This window comes from Drosophila rhopaloa, unplaced genomic scaffold (genome assembly GCF_018152115.1).
Source record: "Drosophila rhopaloa isolate 14029-0021.01 unplaced genomic scaffold, ASM1815211v1 contig_2, whole genome shotgun sequence".
Taxonomy (NCBI): Eukaryota; Metazoa; Arthropoda; class Insecta; order Diptera; family Drosophilidae; genus Drosophila; species Drosophila rhopaloa.
Genome location: NW_025335083.1, coordinates 22,331,019 through 22,350,429, shown reverse-complemented (window position 1 = coordinate 22,350,429; position 19,411 = coordinate 22,331,019). Strand labels below are relative to the sequence as shown.

The following is a 19,411-nucleotide window of genomic DNA, read 5'->3' as shown; positions in this document are numbered from 1 at the left end:
TAGCTGAAGTACTTATTTTAAAAGTGATTATAAATGAATGGGATTAAATTAATAAAAAGTTTAAAATAATAAAACTAAATTGGTGGATTGTATACTTGAATTACCGAATTTTTCATAATACATTATCTGTTGATGGACCGGACTTCTGTTCTCACAATTTTGTTCAATGAAATTGCACGTGTGATTTAACTCTCCATCGATTTACATTTCAATTTTTAATTTTTTAACTGATTTTGGTCTATTATTGATCAATTTTTCGAACCTACAAAATTAGTTTTCTGTGTTTTAATTTTGCATAGATTTTGGATTTATTTTTGGTCTCATTTCCTAAATTTTTAATTTGAGTTTGTAATAATTTATTTATTTATTTCAGAAACCGTTATAACTTTTCAAAATTTATAAATTACAATCTACGCACTAGTGATTTCTACTTACTCATATTTTCGCTGTTAACTACACCGCGATCTGGCAGCCTTTTAAAAGTCTGTTATTTCATTGATGTGGCAGCCTCCGCCTATTGCAGAAAAATTTCTTTGCACTTGCAAAACAATAATAATCAGTTTAGTACAATAATAATAGAAACACAACGACGAGAAGCAGCGAAAAAGCGGAAGAAACATGTTTCGATCAAGTTTTGACAAAAACTTAGGTAAGAATTCGAAGAAATGACAGTAAACTAAGACAAAGTTTTCCCGTAAAAGTGACTCATCGAAAAGCCAAAAACAAACATCCAAGAAGTAACAATAAAAGGCAATTGAACTCTCGAGCAACTGAAGAGTGTGATAAATGCACAAAGGGTAATAATTCCGCACTTTCCATTTGCAGAAAATGCCACGAGCCACTTGCGATTGGAGCCCGACTGGCCCTCGATTCTACTCATCTGCGATGAGATCAATCAGAAAGATGTCACGTAAGTTTGCGGATTACTTGGTAATAAAAGTTACTAAGTGGTACTTTTTTTGCAGTCCCAAGAACGCCTTTGCTGCCATCAAGAAGAAGATGAACTCCCCCAATCCGCACTCAAGCTGCTATTCCCTTTTGGTCCTCGAGAGCATCGTGAAGAACTGTGGAGCCCCCGTTCACGAGGAGGTCTTTACCAAGGAGAACTGCGAGATGTTCAGCAGCTTCCTGGAGTCCACACCCCACGAGAACGTGCGCCAGAAGATGCTGGAACTGGTGCAGACCTGGGCCAACGCCTTCCGATCCTCGGACAAATATCAGGCCATCAAGGTAGGAACTGTTATTTCTTTTTAATGGAAGTCTTAAAGAAATCACTCAAATCCATGGTATTTTATCGGGAAATTTAAAAACAAACCCAATAGTGTCGCAAAATGTAATTAGAAACACCTAAAAATTAAGGAGTTAAACTGAAATATCTACAGATTCTGACTTCTATACTAAGCTTATACAGAGAAACAAAGCAAAACTGCTTTCTTAATCTACAGTAGCACGAAAGTTTTAGTTACATGGAATTATTTCTTTCTTATTAAAAATAACCAACAATGTCAAAATATGATGCGATATTTTGGTTCCCTATTATTCTTCTTCAACTTTGACTTTTACATAGAAAATGAATAATATTTCCAGCCCCTTTAACAAATCAGTCACCCCTAGTACTAAAATCCGGCCCTGTCTTTAACTATTAATTTAATTAGTAGAAAACAACTGTTTGGTGTATACCAAGACTGAGTCAGTAAAATTTTATTAGTTGAATCGAAATGAGCTCCGAGGAAGAACTAAGCTTAGAGGAGGAGTCCCTAGTAGACACACCCCATTTAATGTCCTATCAATAATACAAATCCCATCTCTTGCAGGACACCATGACCATCCTGAAGGCCAAGGGACACACCTTCCCCGAGCTTCGCGAGGCGGATGCCATGTTTACGGCGGACACGGCTCCCAATTGGGCGGATGGCAGGGTGTGCCATCGCTGTCGCGTAGAGTTCACCTTCACCAACCGGAAGCACCACTGCCGGAATTGCGGCCAGGTCTTCTGTGGCCAGTGCACCGCCAAACAGTGCCCGCTGCCCAAGTACGGAATCGAGAAGGAGGTGCGAGTGTGCGACGGCTGCTTCGCTGCCCTACAGCGTCCGACAAGCGGCAGCGGCGGAGTGAAGACCGGAACGCGTCCGGCGGATAGCGAACTGCCGGCGGAGTATCTAAACAGCACCCTGGCTCAGCAGGTTCAGGTGAGACACCAGATTGCGCATTAGTATTGCTATCATGCAAGGAGATAAGAAAACAGCCACTAAAATGCAAATGATAAATTTACGATCGGTCATTTTCAGTTTTATTTTTAACCTATAGATGAATGGTTGTGTTTGTGAGAAATTTTATTTATTTAGTCTTTATCTATGATAAAACATACATTTAAAAATGTTTTCCACAATATACAGCAAGCAATGATAATTTCCGATCGGTCATACGCAGTATGATTTTAAACCTATAATTAGTTGGTTGTTTTTTCTTGAAATGTAATTTATTTGTTCATTGCCTAAATCATAAACAAAAAGATATTCAAAATAAATCTTTACACCCTTTACGGGTATTTTCTCTATTTAAAAACGAAAGAAAGGTTCCTTTTATTTATTTTATTTTACTAAAATATTAATCGAAAAATATAAACATTCCAGACACCAGCCCGCAAGACCGAGCAGGAGCTTAAGGAAGAAGAGGAACTGCAACTGGCCCTGGCACTCAGTCAATCGGAGGCGGAGCAACAGAAGCCCAAGCAGCAATCCCAATCATCAGCAGCTACTGCCTATCGCATGCAGCAACGATCTCCCAGCCCGGAGGCACCGCCCGAGCCCAAGGAGTATCCACAGCAACCGGAGGAGGCCACCAATCCGGAGCTGGCCAAGTATTTGAACCGCAGCTACTGGGAGCAGCGGAAGATCAGCGAGTCCTCATCGATGGCCAGTCCCTCGGCTCCGAGTCCCATGCCACCGACTCCGCAGCCCCAGCAGATTATGCCCTTGCAGCCCAAGAGCGCGGATGAGGTGCAGATCGATGAGTTTGCCGCCAATATGCGCACTCAGGTGGAGATATTTGTGAACCGCATGAAGTCCAACTCGAGTCGTGGGCGCAGCATCTCCAACGATTCCTCTGTGCAGACCCTCTTCATGACTCTGACTTCGCTGCACTCCCAGCAGTTGTCCTATATCAAGGAGATGGACGACAAGCGCATGTGGTACGAGCAGCTGCAGGATAAGCTTACCCAGATTAAGGATTCGAGGGCCGCGCTGGATCAGCTGCGACAGGAGCACGTGGAGAAGCTACGCAGGATTGCCGAGGAGCAGGAACGCCAAAGGCAGATGCAGATGGCCCAGAAGCTGGATATCATGCGCAAGAAGAAGCAAGAGTATCTGCAGTATCAACGCCAGTTGGCCCTGCAGCGCATCCAGGAACAGGAGCGGGAAATGCAGCTGCGTCAGGAGCAGCAGAAGGCGCAGTATTTGATGGGTCAATCGGCTCCGCCATTCCCGTACATGCCACCGTCGGCGGTGCCGCAACATGGATCGCCTTCGCATCAGATGAACAACGTTTATAATCCATATGCTGCCGGAGTGCCCGGTTATCTGACTCAAGCTCCACCCCAAGCTGCCAACGGACATGGCCAGTTCCAGGCCATTCCGCCGGGCATGTACAATCCGTCGATGCAACAGCCGATGCCGCCGAATCTTCAGCAACCTGGGGGATTGATGCAGCAACCAGCGCCCCCAGGAAATGGCCAGATGATGCCGCCTATGTCCGACAATCAATTCGCCAACAATCCAGCAGTCCTTCAGCAGCCTCCAGCTCCGCAGCCGCAACAGCATTCGATCCCGCAGCCTCCACAAATTCCATTTCAACAAACGGCTCAGCAAATTCCTGGACAGCAGCAACAGCAAATTCCTGGTCGGCAGCCGCAGCAACTTCCTGGACAACAACCTCAGCAAATCCCGATTCAGCAGCCTCAACCACAACTGGCTCACGTTATGCTTCAGCAGCAGCAGATTGTGCAGACCCATCCGCCGTTGGCCAATCAGGCGCCTCAAGCTCCGCAGGCACCCCCAGTCTCCGAAATCGTCGCTAGCCAAGTCCAAGCCGTGGCTGCTGCACCTGCTCCACCTCAAAACGAACCAGGACCCGCGCCTGCCAAAGCCGAAGAGCCAGCCACAGCGGAACTAATAAGTTTCGATTAATCCAATGTTATTTCTTTTGTATTATCCTACGGAGTTGGGTCAAACAGTTCTCGTGTGGATATCATGCCAAAAAATGTATGTTTCGTTAAGGATATTGGTTCCACTGTTCCAGTTTTAAACGAACCATTTTAAATGTTCAAGGAATACCAAAATTTTTTAGTTCATTGCGGTTATTAGTTACTATTCCAAAAGCTTTCGTTACGAGAAAAGAATATGCTAAATTTTAAGTTAAGTGCAAATTTAAGAAGATTAATGAATACAAAGACATTTAGAAAATGCTATGCGAGATCTGTTTAAGCCGAAGTCAGCTCTTTTATCAAGTTTTAACCATCTAATGTTATCCCAAAATAAAACCTAACTTTGTATTTTGCGCGACTCTTGTGTTATTCTTTGAAGTTTAAATCAATTTCTTTAATTTCAAAATGAACTCAATTTGTTTTAATTTCCAATGATATTCCACACTCTGCTTAAAAAGAAATTTAGTTTATAATTAAAGTTTAATGGAACATTGAAAGTTATAAAGAATGTAGCTGTAACAAGCTGTTAAAGTTAATTAGAATAAGGATTGTAAAGCTGTCCTTTTAAGCATCTGACAGAGCTGCCACTCCTGGGAGGACCTTTCCTTCCAACAGTTCTAGAGAAGCTCCTCCACCTGTGGACACATGTGAGACCTGCTCAGCTCCTCCGAATTGCATACAAGCCGTGGCCGTATCTCCACCGCCCACAATTGTTATAGCTCCCCTTTTAGTGGCTCCAATTACTGCATCCAGCATAGACCTGGTCCCCTTAGAGAAGAGCTCGTTTTCGAATAAGCCCGGAGGCCCATTCCAAACTATAGTCTTGGATGCACAGATGGCACCTGCAAACATCGAACTGGATAGCTCGCCGTGATCCAGACCCATCATATCTTTGGGAATACCCTGTCTGGCATCGACTGTTTCGATTTTATCGGGCTTCTTGTCAATCTTGTCGGCTACCACAAAATCCACCGGCAACAGAATATTCACATTTTTTTCCTTTGACTTGCAGATTATATCATTTACCATTTTGGCTCCCTTCTCGTCAAAGAGGGATTTCCCGATCTCCATGTTGTTAAGGACTTTGAGAAAGGTGAAGGACATGCCACCGGATATGATCATGACGGATACGTTGTTCAGGAGGTTGGTAATCAAAGGAATTTTGTCAGCTATCTTGGCCCCACCTAAAATGGCCAAAAAGGGCTTTGCTGGATTATAAAGAACCTTGGCAAAGTACTCCAGTTCCTTGTCCAAAAGGAAACCAGCAGCCCGTATCTTATAGCCATCCCCCATCATAGAACTATGAGGGCGATGGGCAGTTCCAAAGGCATCGTTCACATAGATCTCGCCTAGTTTTGCCAACTTGGAACGGAATTCCTTGACCTTCTCCGGATCGACCTTCACCTTTTTCTTGTTCTCATCCTTGCTGCTGCCTGTCTCCTCGGCGTAGAAGCGCAGATTCTCAAGCAACAGGACACTGCCCTCGGGCGGATCTTTCAGAGCTTCCAGGGTCTGGTCACTCACACAGTCGTCCAGAAAGCAAACCGGCTTCCCCAGCACCTTCTCTAGTTCCTTGGCCACCGGCTCCAGGCTATATTTTTTATCCTTTTTGCCATCAGGACGTCCCAAGTGGGAGGCTAAAACCTGAAAACATTTCGATTTTAATCATTTTTGAAACTAAAAAATTGGTTTTGGAGTATTCTATAATACTATGTGAATTTCAAACTAACCCTACTAAAATAACGAATGATTTCAAAAAAGAGTTACAATTTATTTATAGTAGACTTTAAGGAATGTTTTTAAAAAATGTTTATTAATAATGATTAATGAAAAGATGCAACACAAACTTACCAGAGATTTGCACTTCTTATCCAAAGCATATTTGATACTGGGAAGAGCAGCCACAATACGTTGGTTGTTGGTGATTTTACCATCTTTCATGGGTACGTTAAAATCCACCCTAGAAGTAAATTTAAAAAAACTTCAACCGAAATTTTCAAAGATTCTTACCTCATAAATACTTTTTTGCCAGCTACGTCGACATTTTTCAGACTCAACTTTTTTACTTGATTTTCAGTGCAGTCATCATTACTGCTAAAATGTCGTATATTTATAAGTTTTTTTATTACTGATTGAGGACATTGATTAGGAATATACGTAAACTTAAAAACATGCCGTTGCAAACGAAACATTTTAGAAAGAACGTTTGTTTTAGAAGGTTTTATCAGCAAGAGGAGCAATCACAAAAATTATATAGACTGAAAAAAAAACACAATTTTTGAAATACAAAGTTTGAGGCTCTTATCAAAGCACAGTTTTCGCACAAATGTGTATGACCCTATGTAATTTTAAATAGAGTATATTTTTTTAGTTTACTTTTATAAAACAAGACATAACTTAAAACAAATATTTAAAAATAGGGCAATACAAATGTATTCCCTCTGGCAACTCTCACATGTTTGCAAGCCTCTTTAATAGCTGGCAACCCTGGGGATGAACAGATGTTTCATGAAAACACATTAAAAGGAGGGAAAAACTCGAATTGTTTAGAAATAGTTTTTTTGCAGTAAAAACCCAAACAAAACCCAAAAATGGGTGGCGGAGATTTAGTAAGTAGTACCCCGTAACAATTAAGCACTTTAAAACTATGAAATTCTCTCTAAGAACCTGAAGAAATCATGGCATCCGCACACGATGAAAAACCAAGAGCGCGTTTGGAAGGCGGAGGAGCAGGCAAAGATGGAGGAGCGCAAACTGCAGGATCTGCGCAAGGAAATCAACGAGGAAAGGGACAGGGAGGAGCTTAGACGGCTGGGCGAAAGTTCCGGAGTACTGGCCAATAATGGTGGCGCCGCCGGCGAAGCAAAGCTCGAATGGATGTACAAAAGTGAGTCATCCGACACAAAATCCTGATAAATATCTATATATAAGTCTTATTCCAGACAGTACGGAGCTGATCAACCGCGAGGAGTATCTCCTGGGCCGCAAAATCGACAAGTCTTTCGAGACTTTGCAAGCTGAGGAGCACCGGCAGGAGCAAAACACAGTCGGCCTCAAACAGTCCATCAATCATGTCGAGCACGACTGCGTGCCCTTCTCCATCCGAACATATCGTAACCTGCAGTCCACCGAACAGGTGGACATGCAGCGGAAAACCCTTGAGGATCCCCTGATGCTCATAAAGCAGCGCGAAATGGAATCCCGCCGAAAACTTCTCGAGAACCCCGTCAAACTTAAGGAAATCCATCGCATCCTCAAGACCGAACAGGACCTGAAGGCCTCCAAGGAGAAGAAGGCCAAGAAGAGCAAAAAGTCCAAGAAGTCAAAAAAGAAGAAAAAGAACAAGCGATCTAGTGATGAGGAAAGCAGTGGCAGTGAGAGCAACGATAGCGACGATGACTTGGACAGAAAACTGGCCCGCCAGGTCAGCAAACTTAAGGGAGACCACGGCGATGGAGACCTCAAGTTGGACAAACTACTGGACGCCAAGTACCGCACCATATCCAAGCAATTGGACATGGCCACCAAGAAAAAAAACAAGAAATCCAAGAGAAAAAGTAGCGACAGCAGTGAGCAGAGTAGCGGTGAGGATGGAAGGCCTAGACGACAAAGATCCAGGGAGCTCGAGTCCAGGAGAAGGGATAAGAGGAGCAGGAGTCCAGAAGAAAGAAATCATCGAGAAAAGTACCGTAGCAGAAGCCCCCAGAAAAGACGACAGAGCAGGAGTCCAGAGCAGAGACACAGGCGCAGGAGTCCAGAGAAAAGAAAGGAAAGACGGAGAAGCAGGAGTCCAGTAGACAGAAGGGAAAGGCGAAGGAGTAACAGTCCAGAAAAAAGAAAGGAAAGACGAGGGAGCCGCAGCCGGAGTTTGGAGAAGAGAAAGGTAGCGCGAAGGAGTCCAGAGAAACGAAAAGAAAGGCGAAGGAGCAAGAGTCCAGACGAAAGAAATGACAGACCCAGTCGAACAGAAGAAAGCTCCAGAAAGCGCGAAAACCGCCGTAGTATAAGCCTTGAGCAGCCTTCTAGATCCAAACGCAGCAGGAGCCGCAGTTCCAAGAAAGATGAACGCCGAAAGAGCCCAGAGAGACCACCTCAACGAAGGGAAAGGGAACGTAGTCCAGCTCCCAGTCGTCCCACCGGCAAGCCCAAGCTAAGCGAAGCCGATCGAGAAGCTCGCCTCCGCGAAATGATGGACAATGCTTCTTGGAGAGAGGCAGATCGAAGCCAGGTGGTTCGTAAACACCGAGAAGCCTACGCACGCGAGGAAGCCCAAAACCGTGATCGCGACTTCGACAAGGAGTTCATCAACAAGGAAGTCAAGAAGGCCATTGCCAACCACAACTCCATTGGAGATCGCATACGGGCCAATCTTAACAACATCCAGCGCACTTCCTCCTCCATGGACAGCAACTTTGCCCGCAAATAAACTAGAATTCCTTTATTTCGTATGCATAGTATGGATCCGCAACAAATAGATTCAACTTTTTAAACGTGTTGGTTTGTGCTTACAAGATAAACGATGCGATTAACATAAATATACCGTCTTTTTCGGTCTTAGGCAGGGGTCAGAGCGGCCACGCCCGGCAGTGTCTTGCCCTCCAGGAGCTCCAGCGAAGCGCCGCCACCGGTGGAGACGTGTGAGACGAGCGCCTCCGTGTTCCACTTGGCGCAGCAAGAGGCAGTGTCACCGCCTCCGATGATGGATACGGTACCGTTCTTGGTGGCGGCCACCACGCCGTCCATGATGGACTTGGTGCCGTTGGCGAAGTTGGGGAACTCGAACACGCCGGGGGTCTAAAAGGGAAACAATGGAAGAATTAATTAAAAAGATCTGCAGAAGCCCTTCCTATAACGAAGAAAAATAAACCTACCCGTTCCACACAATCAGCTTGGAGCGGGCGATGGGCGCCGCGAAGAGCTCGCGGGTCTTGGGACCCACATCCAGACCCATATGTCCATCGGGAATGCCGCCCTCCACGGTGGCCTCGCTCACGACGGCGTTCTCGGCAAACTTGTCGCCGCAGACAAAGTCCACCGGCAGATGCAGCTGGACATTGTTCTTCTTTGCCTTCTCCACCAGGTTCTGGACGATCTTGGAGCCCTCCTCGTCAAACAGAGAGCCGCCGATCTTCATGTTGTTCAAAACCTTCAGGAAGGTGAAGGCCATGCCGCCGCCGATGATCATTTCGTTGACCTTGTCCAGAAGGTTTTCGATCAGCTGGATCTTGTCGGCGACCTTGGCTCCACCGAGAATGGCCAGGAAGGGATTTGGTGGCTTGTCCAGGGCCTGCGAGAAGTACTTGAGCTCCTTGTTGAGCAGGAGACCAGCAGCACGCTGCTCGAAGCCATCGCCCATCATGGAACTGTGGGCACGATGGGCAGTGCCAAAAGCATCGTTGACGTAGACATCGCCCAGTTTGGCCAGGCTGGCACGGAATTCCTTGACCTTCGCGGGATCGGCCTTCACCTTGCCGCCGCTGGCGTCCAAGCCCTTGCCCTCCTCCTCTACATAGAAGCGGACGTTCTCCAGCAGGATGACGGTTCCTGGGGCGGGATCCTTGCAGGCGGCCTCCACCTCGCTACCGACGCAGTCGCTCAGGAAGGTCACGTCCTGGCCAAGTAGGGTCTTCAGCTCAGCGGCCACGGGAGCCAGAGTGTACTTGATGTTCTTGTTGCCATCGGGACGACCCAAATGGGACATCAACACCACGGACTTGGCCTTCTTGGACAGAGCCAACTTCACACTATCCAAGGCAGCCACAATTCGCTGGTTGCTGGTGATTTTTCCTTCCTTGATGGGCACATTGAAGTCCACTCTGTGAAAGGGGGAAGCCAAAGTTTATGCAACTGAATTTCAGGAGAGGATTCCCAATTACCGCATCAGCACACGCTTGCCATTCAAGTCCAGGTTCTCGATGCTCAGTTTGTTGAACGCCATCTTGGGATTTTTCTGGATTTTATGGATATTCCTGGTATGTGCTATCAAACTCCGGGCTGCGATTCCACTGAGTATTCCGCGAATCTTCTTCGTCCGCAACTGCTGTGCGGCAATGTCAACGCAAGGTCATCGGTGGGCCGCTAGGGTTGCATCTTGATTTCCAGGGCGGAACTCCGTAGCATTCAGCTTTCCACCATTTTGTGTATATCCTGCGCAGGACATTCCTAGAAATTCTTCACTTTTGAGGGCCGGAGTCCATATCAGTGTGTATTCTAGCTGGGAAGTTGGCTTAAAGTTATATTGGCCAAGTGCAGCCCTGTGTTTGGCGCCCAAATAGTGCTGCCAAACGATTGTGGAACAGTGTTGTAAGGTTATCGATGTCGAGGGTGTTAATAACAATGGTGTGGAAAAGAGGAGTAAATTCAAGGGGTCCCAGATCCCCCATTAAAACTGCTGATATTTTATTTTCCTTAGCCTTTAATAATTTTTGTATTTATTTAAAAATTATGTTTTAAATGAGAAAAATACTGTTTATTCACGCTACACATATTGGAATGTCATTTGAAAACTAAACTTTGTGTATTTCAAAATAAATCAAAATAATGACTTGTGAGAAGATTTGATATGTGTACAAAGTATATTAAGTTGTTTTTAGTGTTTCCATTTTTGAGTAAGAAAATTAAACCCTTCTCAATACGCTTATCGCAAGCCCCTGAACGGCGGTTAAGTTTAAATTTTGAAACGCTATAAAGTTTTGAAATACTTGTTTTTTGCAGAGATTGTCAGGTTACTCTCCAGTGGGATAAAAAGAATTAAGCACAACCTTTAATATACATTTTAACTAACCTCTTTCTATTTATTAATCCACCTACACTTCTATCAATATCTTTGCCACCCCTTTGGCTTGAGTTTGCATGTGTGTAAATACTTTTCATTGTAATTATTGAACAAATGATTTTTGCTCCGGCCAACAAAGACAAATCACACAATAATAAATGCTGGCCGTAGTTTTATTTTGGCTGTGCAAACAAAAACGAATTTCAACTATGATGCCATGATGTTCTGCCCCATCCCCAAATGATTCATTCAGAGGCGCCCATTCTCTATCTTTTCTCATCTCGGACGGTCCAAGCCACCACCGCTAGCATTTAGCAATAACACCACCGAAAGGGTAGCCCACCGCACCACCACCCACTGAACCACCCCACCCACCCTTTCTCCTCAGTGCACCAAAATGCATGACGCAGATGGCAAAGGAAGGAATGAGCTCAAATGCTGTTGACTTGAAACTTTTTTTTAGTCAAATTGGCATATTTAAAAAATATTTATTTTCAAATTTCTAAAGATTAATAAGATAAAATAAGCCTAAAAGGAACAACCTAGGAAATACAACTGATATATTAGATAGATATCTAAATTAATGTTCATAAATAAGGAAGTATACATAATAAAAGTATAGTATAATCACTCCTTAACCACCATCCCCTATATTTTAAAAATCGATTGGCTTAGTCTTGCATTATATTTGCGACCGATAGATTGGCATCACTGGTGATGATGTGGGTGGGACAGGGTCACTGGGGGGTCTATTTGGGGCATTTCATTTCAGATGCAGCATTGCAGTAGCAGTGACTGTCTTCTCTCATCCTTCAACAACGTCGGCGGAAGAATGTCCACTCATACGACGTCACGGGTGCTCTGCGCAATTAAAAGCCCCAAAGAGGACCCACTCACAGTGACACCACAACACACACTGCCCCTGGGTCAGGTGGTATTGGAAATCGAAGACAATGGGGCTGCTTAAATTCATTTTAATAATTGTGTGTAAGCCGCCAGTTGACGCAGGTGAAACAGGTGAGCAGGTGAGGGCAGAATATCAAGTCGAGTCCGTGTGGAAGCGTTAACACATGCCGGGAAAACGAGACACGAGAATGTCTAATACAACGATCGTCTTCTAAAGATTCGAGATCCCGAGCCGGGCGGCCAAGCGAATCGCTCATCTATCTAGCAACATTATAACAATCGCTCTAATCGAGTCGTAAACCTGTTCATGTTGTTCTACCAAACGATGGTGTGTACCTAAGCGACGGCCTATAGTGGCTATTTTTATGCGCTACACTTTAATTTATTTTTGAAATAGACAATAATGAACCACTCGGTTCGTCAAATTATTTCTTGGTATTACCCAAAGCAATCCCAACATTTACCATTTTTTTTATTAATCAATATTTTAGTTATGATATTTGAAAAAACCCAATTTTACCCTAGCATTTTTTTTGGTGCAAAAACTTTTCAAAATATATAAAGATACAAATTCAAAGATACAACCTATTCTTTGAGCATACTTTCTATAAAACTTAACTACCTTATTACAGATCTATTAGCACCATGTATATGTAAGTTGGGAGAGAAATGAAAACTTAATCGCCATGAGCACAAGTTGATGTGTGTGTTTTAGATACACATGTTTGGGCGTCTGGCTATCGATTGTTTGCATTGAGATTTGTTCACACCTTTATGCTACAGCAACCTAATGACGCAACGTGTAATTGCACTGGGAGAAATTCTTAGGGCAGGTCAAGGATAACATTATGTAGGATGTATACATAAGAAAGGCACGCCAAAAAATACAAACTAAACAAGGAACTTGGGTTAGGTTAAGGTCTGAAAACCCAAAAAAAAAACTACAGGCAGATGTATGAGTTCCTGAAGGTAGGACCAAGGTCAAAACATCTTTTCCGTTTTGCCTACCTAGTAGCACCTTTCTTATCGCTTTTCCTCCATTTCGAGCTATCGCTCAACCTTGAAATAACAACGGTCGTACCACACCGATATCTCGGGTTGTCCTCTGGAATCTAGATACTATTGTTCACTGGCCCGGAGACACTGTCTTCCAGCAGGAGAGACCCCACATGCCATTGGCATGCCGATGAGTAAAACTCTCATATCGCAACAAGGCGCGAAAGGCCCACAATTCTTGGGGGAACGAACGCCGAGGCACTCGAACGAATACTAAGAGTTCGGCGGGCGGAAAGAAAGAAGAAAGCCAGAGAGGCAGAAACCACACATCGCATCGCAAAACGGAGACGCAAATCGGCTTATCAGGCAGCGTTCTGGCAAAAAGTCATCGCTGCTGCTCAAATATGTGATAACTGAATGGACGGCCCACGATTACAGGTGTTTACGTTTACTATACCGCGGATGCCTCGGAACAGGTTCGCCGGTTTTAATTAGCGACCCGCCTGTCGCTCTGTCGTCGACCGTATTATTCAGATTACAAACTATATAGCCGAGGTATTCGTATTTGCCTTTGCACGAAAATAGTTGAAAGCGTGAAAGGTTGTGAGACTAAAACTCGACTGGGGGATACTCCGGCTATCTGCATTTATGTGGTTTTACAAAATATTTCACATTGTTCTCATAAGGTAAAGAACTAATGGTTTACACAAAGAGATTAAAAAGAAACTTCCCGATTCTCCGAAAACGAATTAATAGATACATATGTATGTACATATTCATCGTTTCTTATTTTTCAATGTTAATCTTAAAGAGCACATTTTGAGTGAACTTGATAGATCAACCTTCGAAAGATCTTCCGATTAATAGCATTCGAGTAAACAATTTCATAAAATAAAAGCAATAATCCTCCAAACACGTTGATTACCAGGGGATATGTTATAGCCTGGTCGGCGATTTTCGCATATATTAGTCGATTCCTAAACCAACTGGGTTCGTGTAACGAACAGAACCATCAAATGGCCGAACCACAAGTGCGGGATCAACAGAAAGATTGACACATAAAAAAAGAATTGCGGGTGGACCCTGTTCGAACGTAGGTGATAAGAATTGGCATTTAGTAAACATTTTTAAGAATAATAAAATAATCACGTGGTAATAAATAAAAAACTGATTTTAAGTCGTATAATCTTTTAAGCGCTAGTCATGAAACTTTTCTAATTTAGTAGAACAAAACAATGAAAATTTTTTTTAACTTGCGCTGACTCTTGTTATACTCAAGTTATATATAAGGGCGATTCAGAAACGTATAGAAAAGTGAACTTAAAGTTATGTTAATGATACTATTTGCAATCCACTTATTTTCAAAACCACTGAAATCAGTTTCAAAGTTATACATATACGTACGTATCTCAACAAGCGAACTCTTAGTTTCTGGGGAACATATTACAAATTCATAGGATAAAACCAAATAGCCGATTGGCTTTTCTCCCAATTGCGTGCAATTAAATCGCTAGAATCTCAAAAATAGCTCCCCACTTTCCTAGGCCGCAAAAATCACCTGCTTCCCCACACGTTACCAATCAATTGACCCCAATCCGCGACGACATTGCGTCCCACGCTGGTCCACTCTATAAATACGAATACAAAATACACAGCACACATCTGCAGCAACAATGCTGCAACACGCTTCTTCCCATCGGCAACATCCACTGTTCCACCGACAAACGGTCAAAACGCCACAGAGTGACTGCACCACACATAGCCACCACCACCCCCCTGGAACCCCCTCCCCAGTGAACCCCACAAACGCACCACCGGTGCGCGCAATTTTCAAATTTACCGCCAAACGCGCCCACAACTGTACTCACGGAACCCAAGCAGATTTTGTATGGAATTAATCAGGGAACCCACTCAACTTGTCAATTGCAGATCTAGTTTTGATCGCAGCGCCTCGCGAAAAACGCCAAAATTAAGGGGATACTACTAGCTATAGCCTCGATCGGTCTCGGATCCGATCCGAATAGCGGTCTTTGAGACATAGGCGAAAAAGTGTTGAAGCGATTTGGTGAAAGAAGAAGCAAGCGGCAATTTGTGGCCAGCATTTGGACGGCAAGCTCAGTCTTGTACGAACCGTCGACGGGTAAACATATCGGTGGTTAGGAAACCTAGGAACCTTTCAAAGACACTACATATCAGAGGGAGCCTACGGAAAATATCCTTCCGACTTTCGTAGCGCCGCCTGATATATAGATACTATTCTTTATAGATACCATAGATAATATTTCGAAAATCCATCGCTCGCTCTGGGATGTTGTTGTTGTCTTCTCTCTGCGCTGCCGCCATCGACTGCGGCTGTACAAAAATGCCGCTTCGGTTTTTCAGTGTATTGTACAGGGGTTATGCTATAGCGTGGGAGAGAGCGCGATAACGGTGTCCCCGAGAGAGCGGGAGAGCAAAGAGAGTAGCCGTCTCTCTTCGGGAGAGCGAGTGCTTAAATAGACGGGCCGCAGCCGAAGCGCAGCCAGTGTGTTTGCCTTCTTCGTGCGGTGCGTTTCTGTGTCTCTCTTTCGCTCGCCCCCTCGAGTATTTTGCGCTGGATTTTGTCAACAACTTACTGTTTCTTCACAACAGCAAATAGTTCCGGAAAAACTAAAAGAAAACCCATTAAAACAAAACATGTCGGCTGCTACGGAACAACAAAACAACGGCGATGTGGCCGTGGAGAAGGTGGCGGCGGAGGATGTTTCGGCTGTCACGGACGATCTCAAGGCAAAGGCGGCCGCAGAGGATAAGGCCGCTGCTGCCGATGCCGCCGGTGACGCGGCCGATAACGGCACGTCAAAGGACGGTGAGGATGCTGCCGCCGCTGCCCCCGCAAAGGAATCTGTGAAAGGCACCAAGAGGCCAGCAGAAGTAAGTACCATTAGCTTTTTGTTTACTAATGATTCACTTTGAAGTGCGAGTTCCACTTTTTGTTCAGAGAAAAGTTCTAGAAATAGATATACACACGTTTTTCGGAACAGCGCACTCTCTCAGTGGCTTATATACCCTCTAAAAGAGCGAGAGATAGGCCACATATATACAATCGTTAGTGTGTTGTTTACGATTAACCAAGATGATTGCGGGTCCGGCAATCAAAGATTATTGTTGTTAGGTTCAAATCGAGGTTAGAGGGCCATACATATAGACGGGAGGAAGTACCCCAGTACAGTTACTCAGGGGTTTTTCTGTGGGGTGGGTAATGTATTTTTAATAAACCATAGGTCATTAGCATTGACGTATCCGCGCTGAAAAGCATTACAAAGCCATAGATATAGCGGCTATAACTCATATACTCTTGGCCCTATTTATCAGTCACTGACAAACTGGCAATTGCAAATGCAAACCGAAAGCGAAGCCAATGCACTCTCTCAATGAAAACACACATTGCCGGCCGGTAAATTACTCATGTCATGTTTTCCCACTTTTTATTTTTGGTTAGTATCGTTGGGAGCACGCGGTATTCGAACAAGTTTTGGGGGGCTGGGTGTCCGACTGTCGCATTCCATAATCGAGAAGCACATTTCTTGATAAAAATAAAATAGTTCGGCCAGTAAGGCATATAAATTGGCAAATCAAGCGCTTTTCTCAAACTCAAACTCGAAATAAAAATGTACAGTTGAACGGGAGAGGACTCTCTTGAGAGAGCTTCTCTCTCTCGCTCTCTTTCCGAAAACTCTCTCCCTCGTAATTTGTATACACATTTGTCTGTTTGCGTTTGTGCTTACATTTATCTTTCACTTTTTCCTATGCGTATTTATTTTGGTACATAAAACAAGACAGTCTTACAGGGTGTTGCAGAAGTCTAGATAGTTATTTTATATCAAAATTTCAAGTTATGGGATTCTTTTAGGTAATTTAATTAAGATACTTTTAAAAAAGTATTTTGTATTATAGTAGCTCATTCTTTAAAATTCCTGTTAGATTTAGAATTCGTACAACATCTGTCTCGAATATTTTCCATCACAATAAAGTTAAATAAAAATAAATTTTCCATTTAACTTTGTGAAGAAAATATTTAATAATAATGTTTCTGGACAAATTAGTGCATATTTTATTAGTAGCTAAAATAGAATTTTTAATATTTATATATACAACTTTTATTAATCTTTTAATTGGTCTGCATTAACAGAACATCTATTTAAAACTACCATTTACCTATCCAAACACCGGAAAATCTGAGCTGTTAGATAGATATCTTTTCCAATTCTAATAGACCCTGTTTGTTTTCGATCCCCCATTGCACATTTCTCAACTTCTGAGTCTCGTGACTTATGCTGTAAGCGAAATAAAAGAAAGGGGGCGGTGGGTTGGCCATTAATTTTGCACATTTTTCCACAGCCCGCTTGTTTTCCGCTTTGTAACAGTCTGGTGGTAAATAGGGTCCATGTATTGGGACTACTCTTTGACTTGAGAACGTGACCGCCTATATACTAGTCACTATATACCTTAAATATCTTGTTGTTGGTTGGCCAGCGGCAGAATTTGAACCCACGCATGTTGTTGTTTTGCGCCTTTTTCCAGCTGTCGTTTATTTGTGTGTGTGTGCGGAGAGAGATTCATTCATGCAATTCAGGTACAGTTTACAGTTTCTTTCGATGAGACGTTCTCTCAGATACTCTCTCTCCGGCACTCTCTCGCTCTCAGACTCTCTTCCTCTCTCTCTCTATCTGTCTTACATGGCACGCTTGGCTTCGTTTCGTATCTCACGGATGCAGATAGATATATATATTTTTTTTACCCTTATGTAGTAAATATGTCGCCTAGTACATACACAACACAGATGTAACAAGGCTGCACTTGTAATCCGCTCTCTCGCTCTCTTTGCCGCAGCGAATTACATTGGCGCGCGCATTTTTCAAATGTTTTTTTACGGCGAAATAACGATTTTCGTCGCTGCTTGTTTTTGTGGGCTGAAAATATACATTTTATGACTATGTACACACGCACATCGAGAGTTGAGAGGGGTATTGAATGCCCTTGATCAAGGAGATGTGTGGGTTTGAGTTGGGCGCGTAGGACCACTTCCCTAAACTTTTCTCAATCTATCTTAATTCTATCCAAACAGGAAAAAAGGCAGCTTGATTTCGAATCAAAATGCGCAGGTCAAATAGATATTTACATTTTATATATCATTTCAATATGTGATTAATGGGATAATATATTAAAGCCTAACAGAAGCATGAGTTCAAAACCCACAGTAACCAAATGTTTTTTGTACGTTTCGATTTAAAATAGAAAGTATGGATATTTTATTGTTACAATGTCTTTTTATACATTATCTTGTCTAAGAACAAAATATTATTTAACATTTTTCATAGAAAACTTATCCTAAATTCCCGCTGTTTTTTTAGGCCAAATCCGCAGAATCAAAGAAGGCCAAGAAAGCCGCTGCCGCCGATGGCGATTCCGATGAGGAAGAGGCTCTGGAGGAAATCATCGAGGGCGACAGTGAAATCGAGAGCGACGAGTACGACATACCCTACGATGGTGAGGAGGACGACATTGAATGTGATGGTGAGTTAGCACAAACAAATCCTTTTACCACATAAAACTAATCTCCGGGTTTTCCCCCACTTAATATAGACGATGATGATGATAATGATGACGGTTCCGGCTCGGACGATCAGGCGTAATAATAATGTAGTCAAAAATACAAACAAAAACAAACAAAAATTTAAATTAATAATAAATAAAAGTTACAAGCAAAAAACAAAACAAAAAAATAATAATAAACCAACAACCAGAAAATAAACCACAACAAGGAGAAGAAGAAGGAGAAAAAACCACAAAAAAATCGCAAAAGTATATAATTTTTATGTTTAAGAAATAATTTTTTATTTCTTACCTTATTTTAATTGTATTTTATGTGTACTTTTTTTATAAAAAACTACAAAACAAAGAAAAATTGTAATTGAAGGCATTTTCGTATAAAAGCAATCTATACGGAAGCCAACAAAAAGTAAACATCCCCACTATATACAAGAAAAAAAAACAAAAACAAAACCAAAATCTTTCTTTCCTTTAAGTCATAAGTCCTAATTTAAACGCCCAGTTTATGCGTAAAACAAAATATACAAAGATTTAAAATGTAGCGTAAACGAAGCCCGTGAATTAAACACAGACACACACAAACACAAAATATTAAAATTCATTATTAAATTAGACGTTACATTTATGAATGATCGAAAGAAACAAAAAAATACAAAAGTGAAAAAATGAAAAAGAAACAGCAAATGCAATTAAATACAAAACAAATAAAAACATAAAAATTGTATTTAAATAAATCGAAAAATCATTGAAATCGAATTTTCGACACGCATTCGGCGAAACTCAAGTTTTAGCTATGGTTTCAAAATTTTTGCGCCCACTGTGGCCACAGTCACGCTCCCAAAAATTCCTGGTCTTCGCTTTTTGGGGTATAAAATAAAACATCGGGAAGTTTGAGTTCTTCTGTTTCGTTTCAGCATTAAACTATACACTATGAATAATCT

The 19,411-nt window shown here is 42.7% G+C and overlaps 5 protein-coding genes across 5 annotated transcripts; 3 read left to right on the top strand and 2 right to left on the bottom strand.

The window, feature by feature from the left end:
* Nucleotides 1-506: 506 nt before the first annotated feature.
* LOC108053186 (hepatocyte growth factor-regulated tyrosine kinase substrate) lies at nt 507-4,554 on the top strand. The gene is made up of 5 exons (XM_017135783.2): nt 507-649; nt 826-910; nt 966-1,230; nt 1,815-2,189; nt 2,634-4,554. The coding sequence occupies exons 1-5, from the start codon at nt 619-621 to the stop codon at nt 4,182-4,184; spliced, it is 2,307 nt and encodes a 768-aa protein (XP_016991272.1). The 5' UTR covers nt 507-618; the 3' UTR covers nt 4,185-4,554.
* Nucleotides 4,555-4,727: 173 nt separating this feature from the next.
* On the bottom strand, nt 4,728-6,431 carry LOC108053187 (phosphoglycerate kinase). The gene is made up of 3 exons (XM_017135784.1): nt 6,212-6,431; nt 6,053-6,161; nt 4,728-5,845 (listed from the first exon to the last, which is right to left on the bottom strand). The coding sequence occupies exons 1-3, from the start codon at nt 6,391-6,393 to the stop codon at nt 4,766-4,768; spliced, it is 1,371 nt and encodes a 456-aa protein (XP_016991273.1). The 5' UTR covers nt 6,394-6,431; the 3' UTR covers nt 4,728-4,765.
* Nucleotides 6,432-6,685: 254 nt separating this feature from the next.
* On the top strand, nt 6,686-8,736 carry LOC108053170 (pre-mRNA-splicing factor CWC25 homolog). Its single transcript, XM_017135766.1, has 3 exons — nt 6,686-6,810; nt 6,866-7,088; nt 7,144-8,736. Exons 1-3 carry the CDS (start codon nt 6,793-6,795, stop codon nt 8,625-8,627), a joined length of 1,725 nt encoding a protein of 574 aa, XP_016991255.1. The 5' UTR covers nt 6,686-6,792; the 3' UTR covers nt 8,628-8,736.
* On the bottom strand, nt 8,625-10,276 carry LOC108053171 (phosphoglycerate kinase). The gene is made up of 3 exons (XM_017135767.2): nt 10,078-10,276; nt 9,073-10,017; nt 8,625-8,995 (listed from the first exon to the last, which is right to left on the bottom strand). The coding sequence occupies exons 1-3, from the start codon at nt 10,137-10,139 to the stop codon at nt 8,767-8,769; spliced, it is 1,236 nt and encodes a 411-aa protein (XP_016991256.2). The 5' UTR covers nt 10,140-10,276; the 3' UTR covers nt 8,625-8,766.
* A 5,115-nt stretch (nt 10,277-15,391) lies between these two features.
* Nucleotides 15,392-18,577, top strand: LOC108053173 (bacchus). The gene is made up of 3 exons (XM_017135769.2): nt 15,392-15,791; nt 18,272-18,434; nt 18,504-18,577. Exons 1-3 carry the CDS (start codon nt 15,555-15,557, stop codon nt 18,551-18,553), a joined length of 450 nt encoding a protein of 149 aa, XP_016991258.1. The 5' UTR covers nt 15,392-15,554; the 3' UTR covers nt 18,554-18,577.
* The last annotated feature ends 834 nt before the right edge of the window (nt 18,578-19,411 follow it).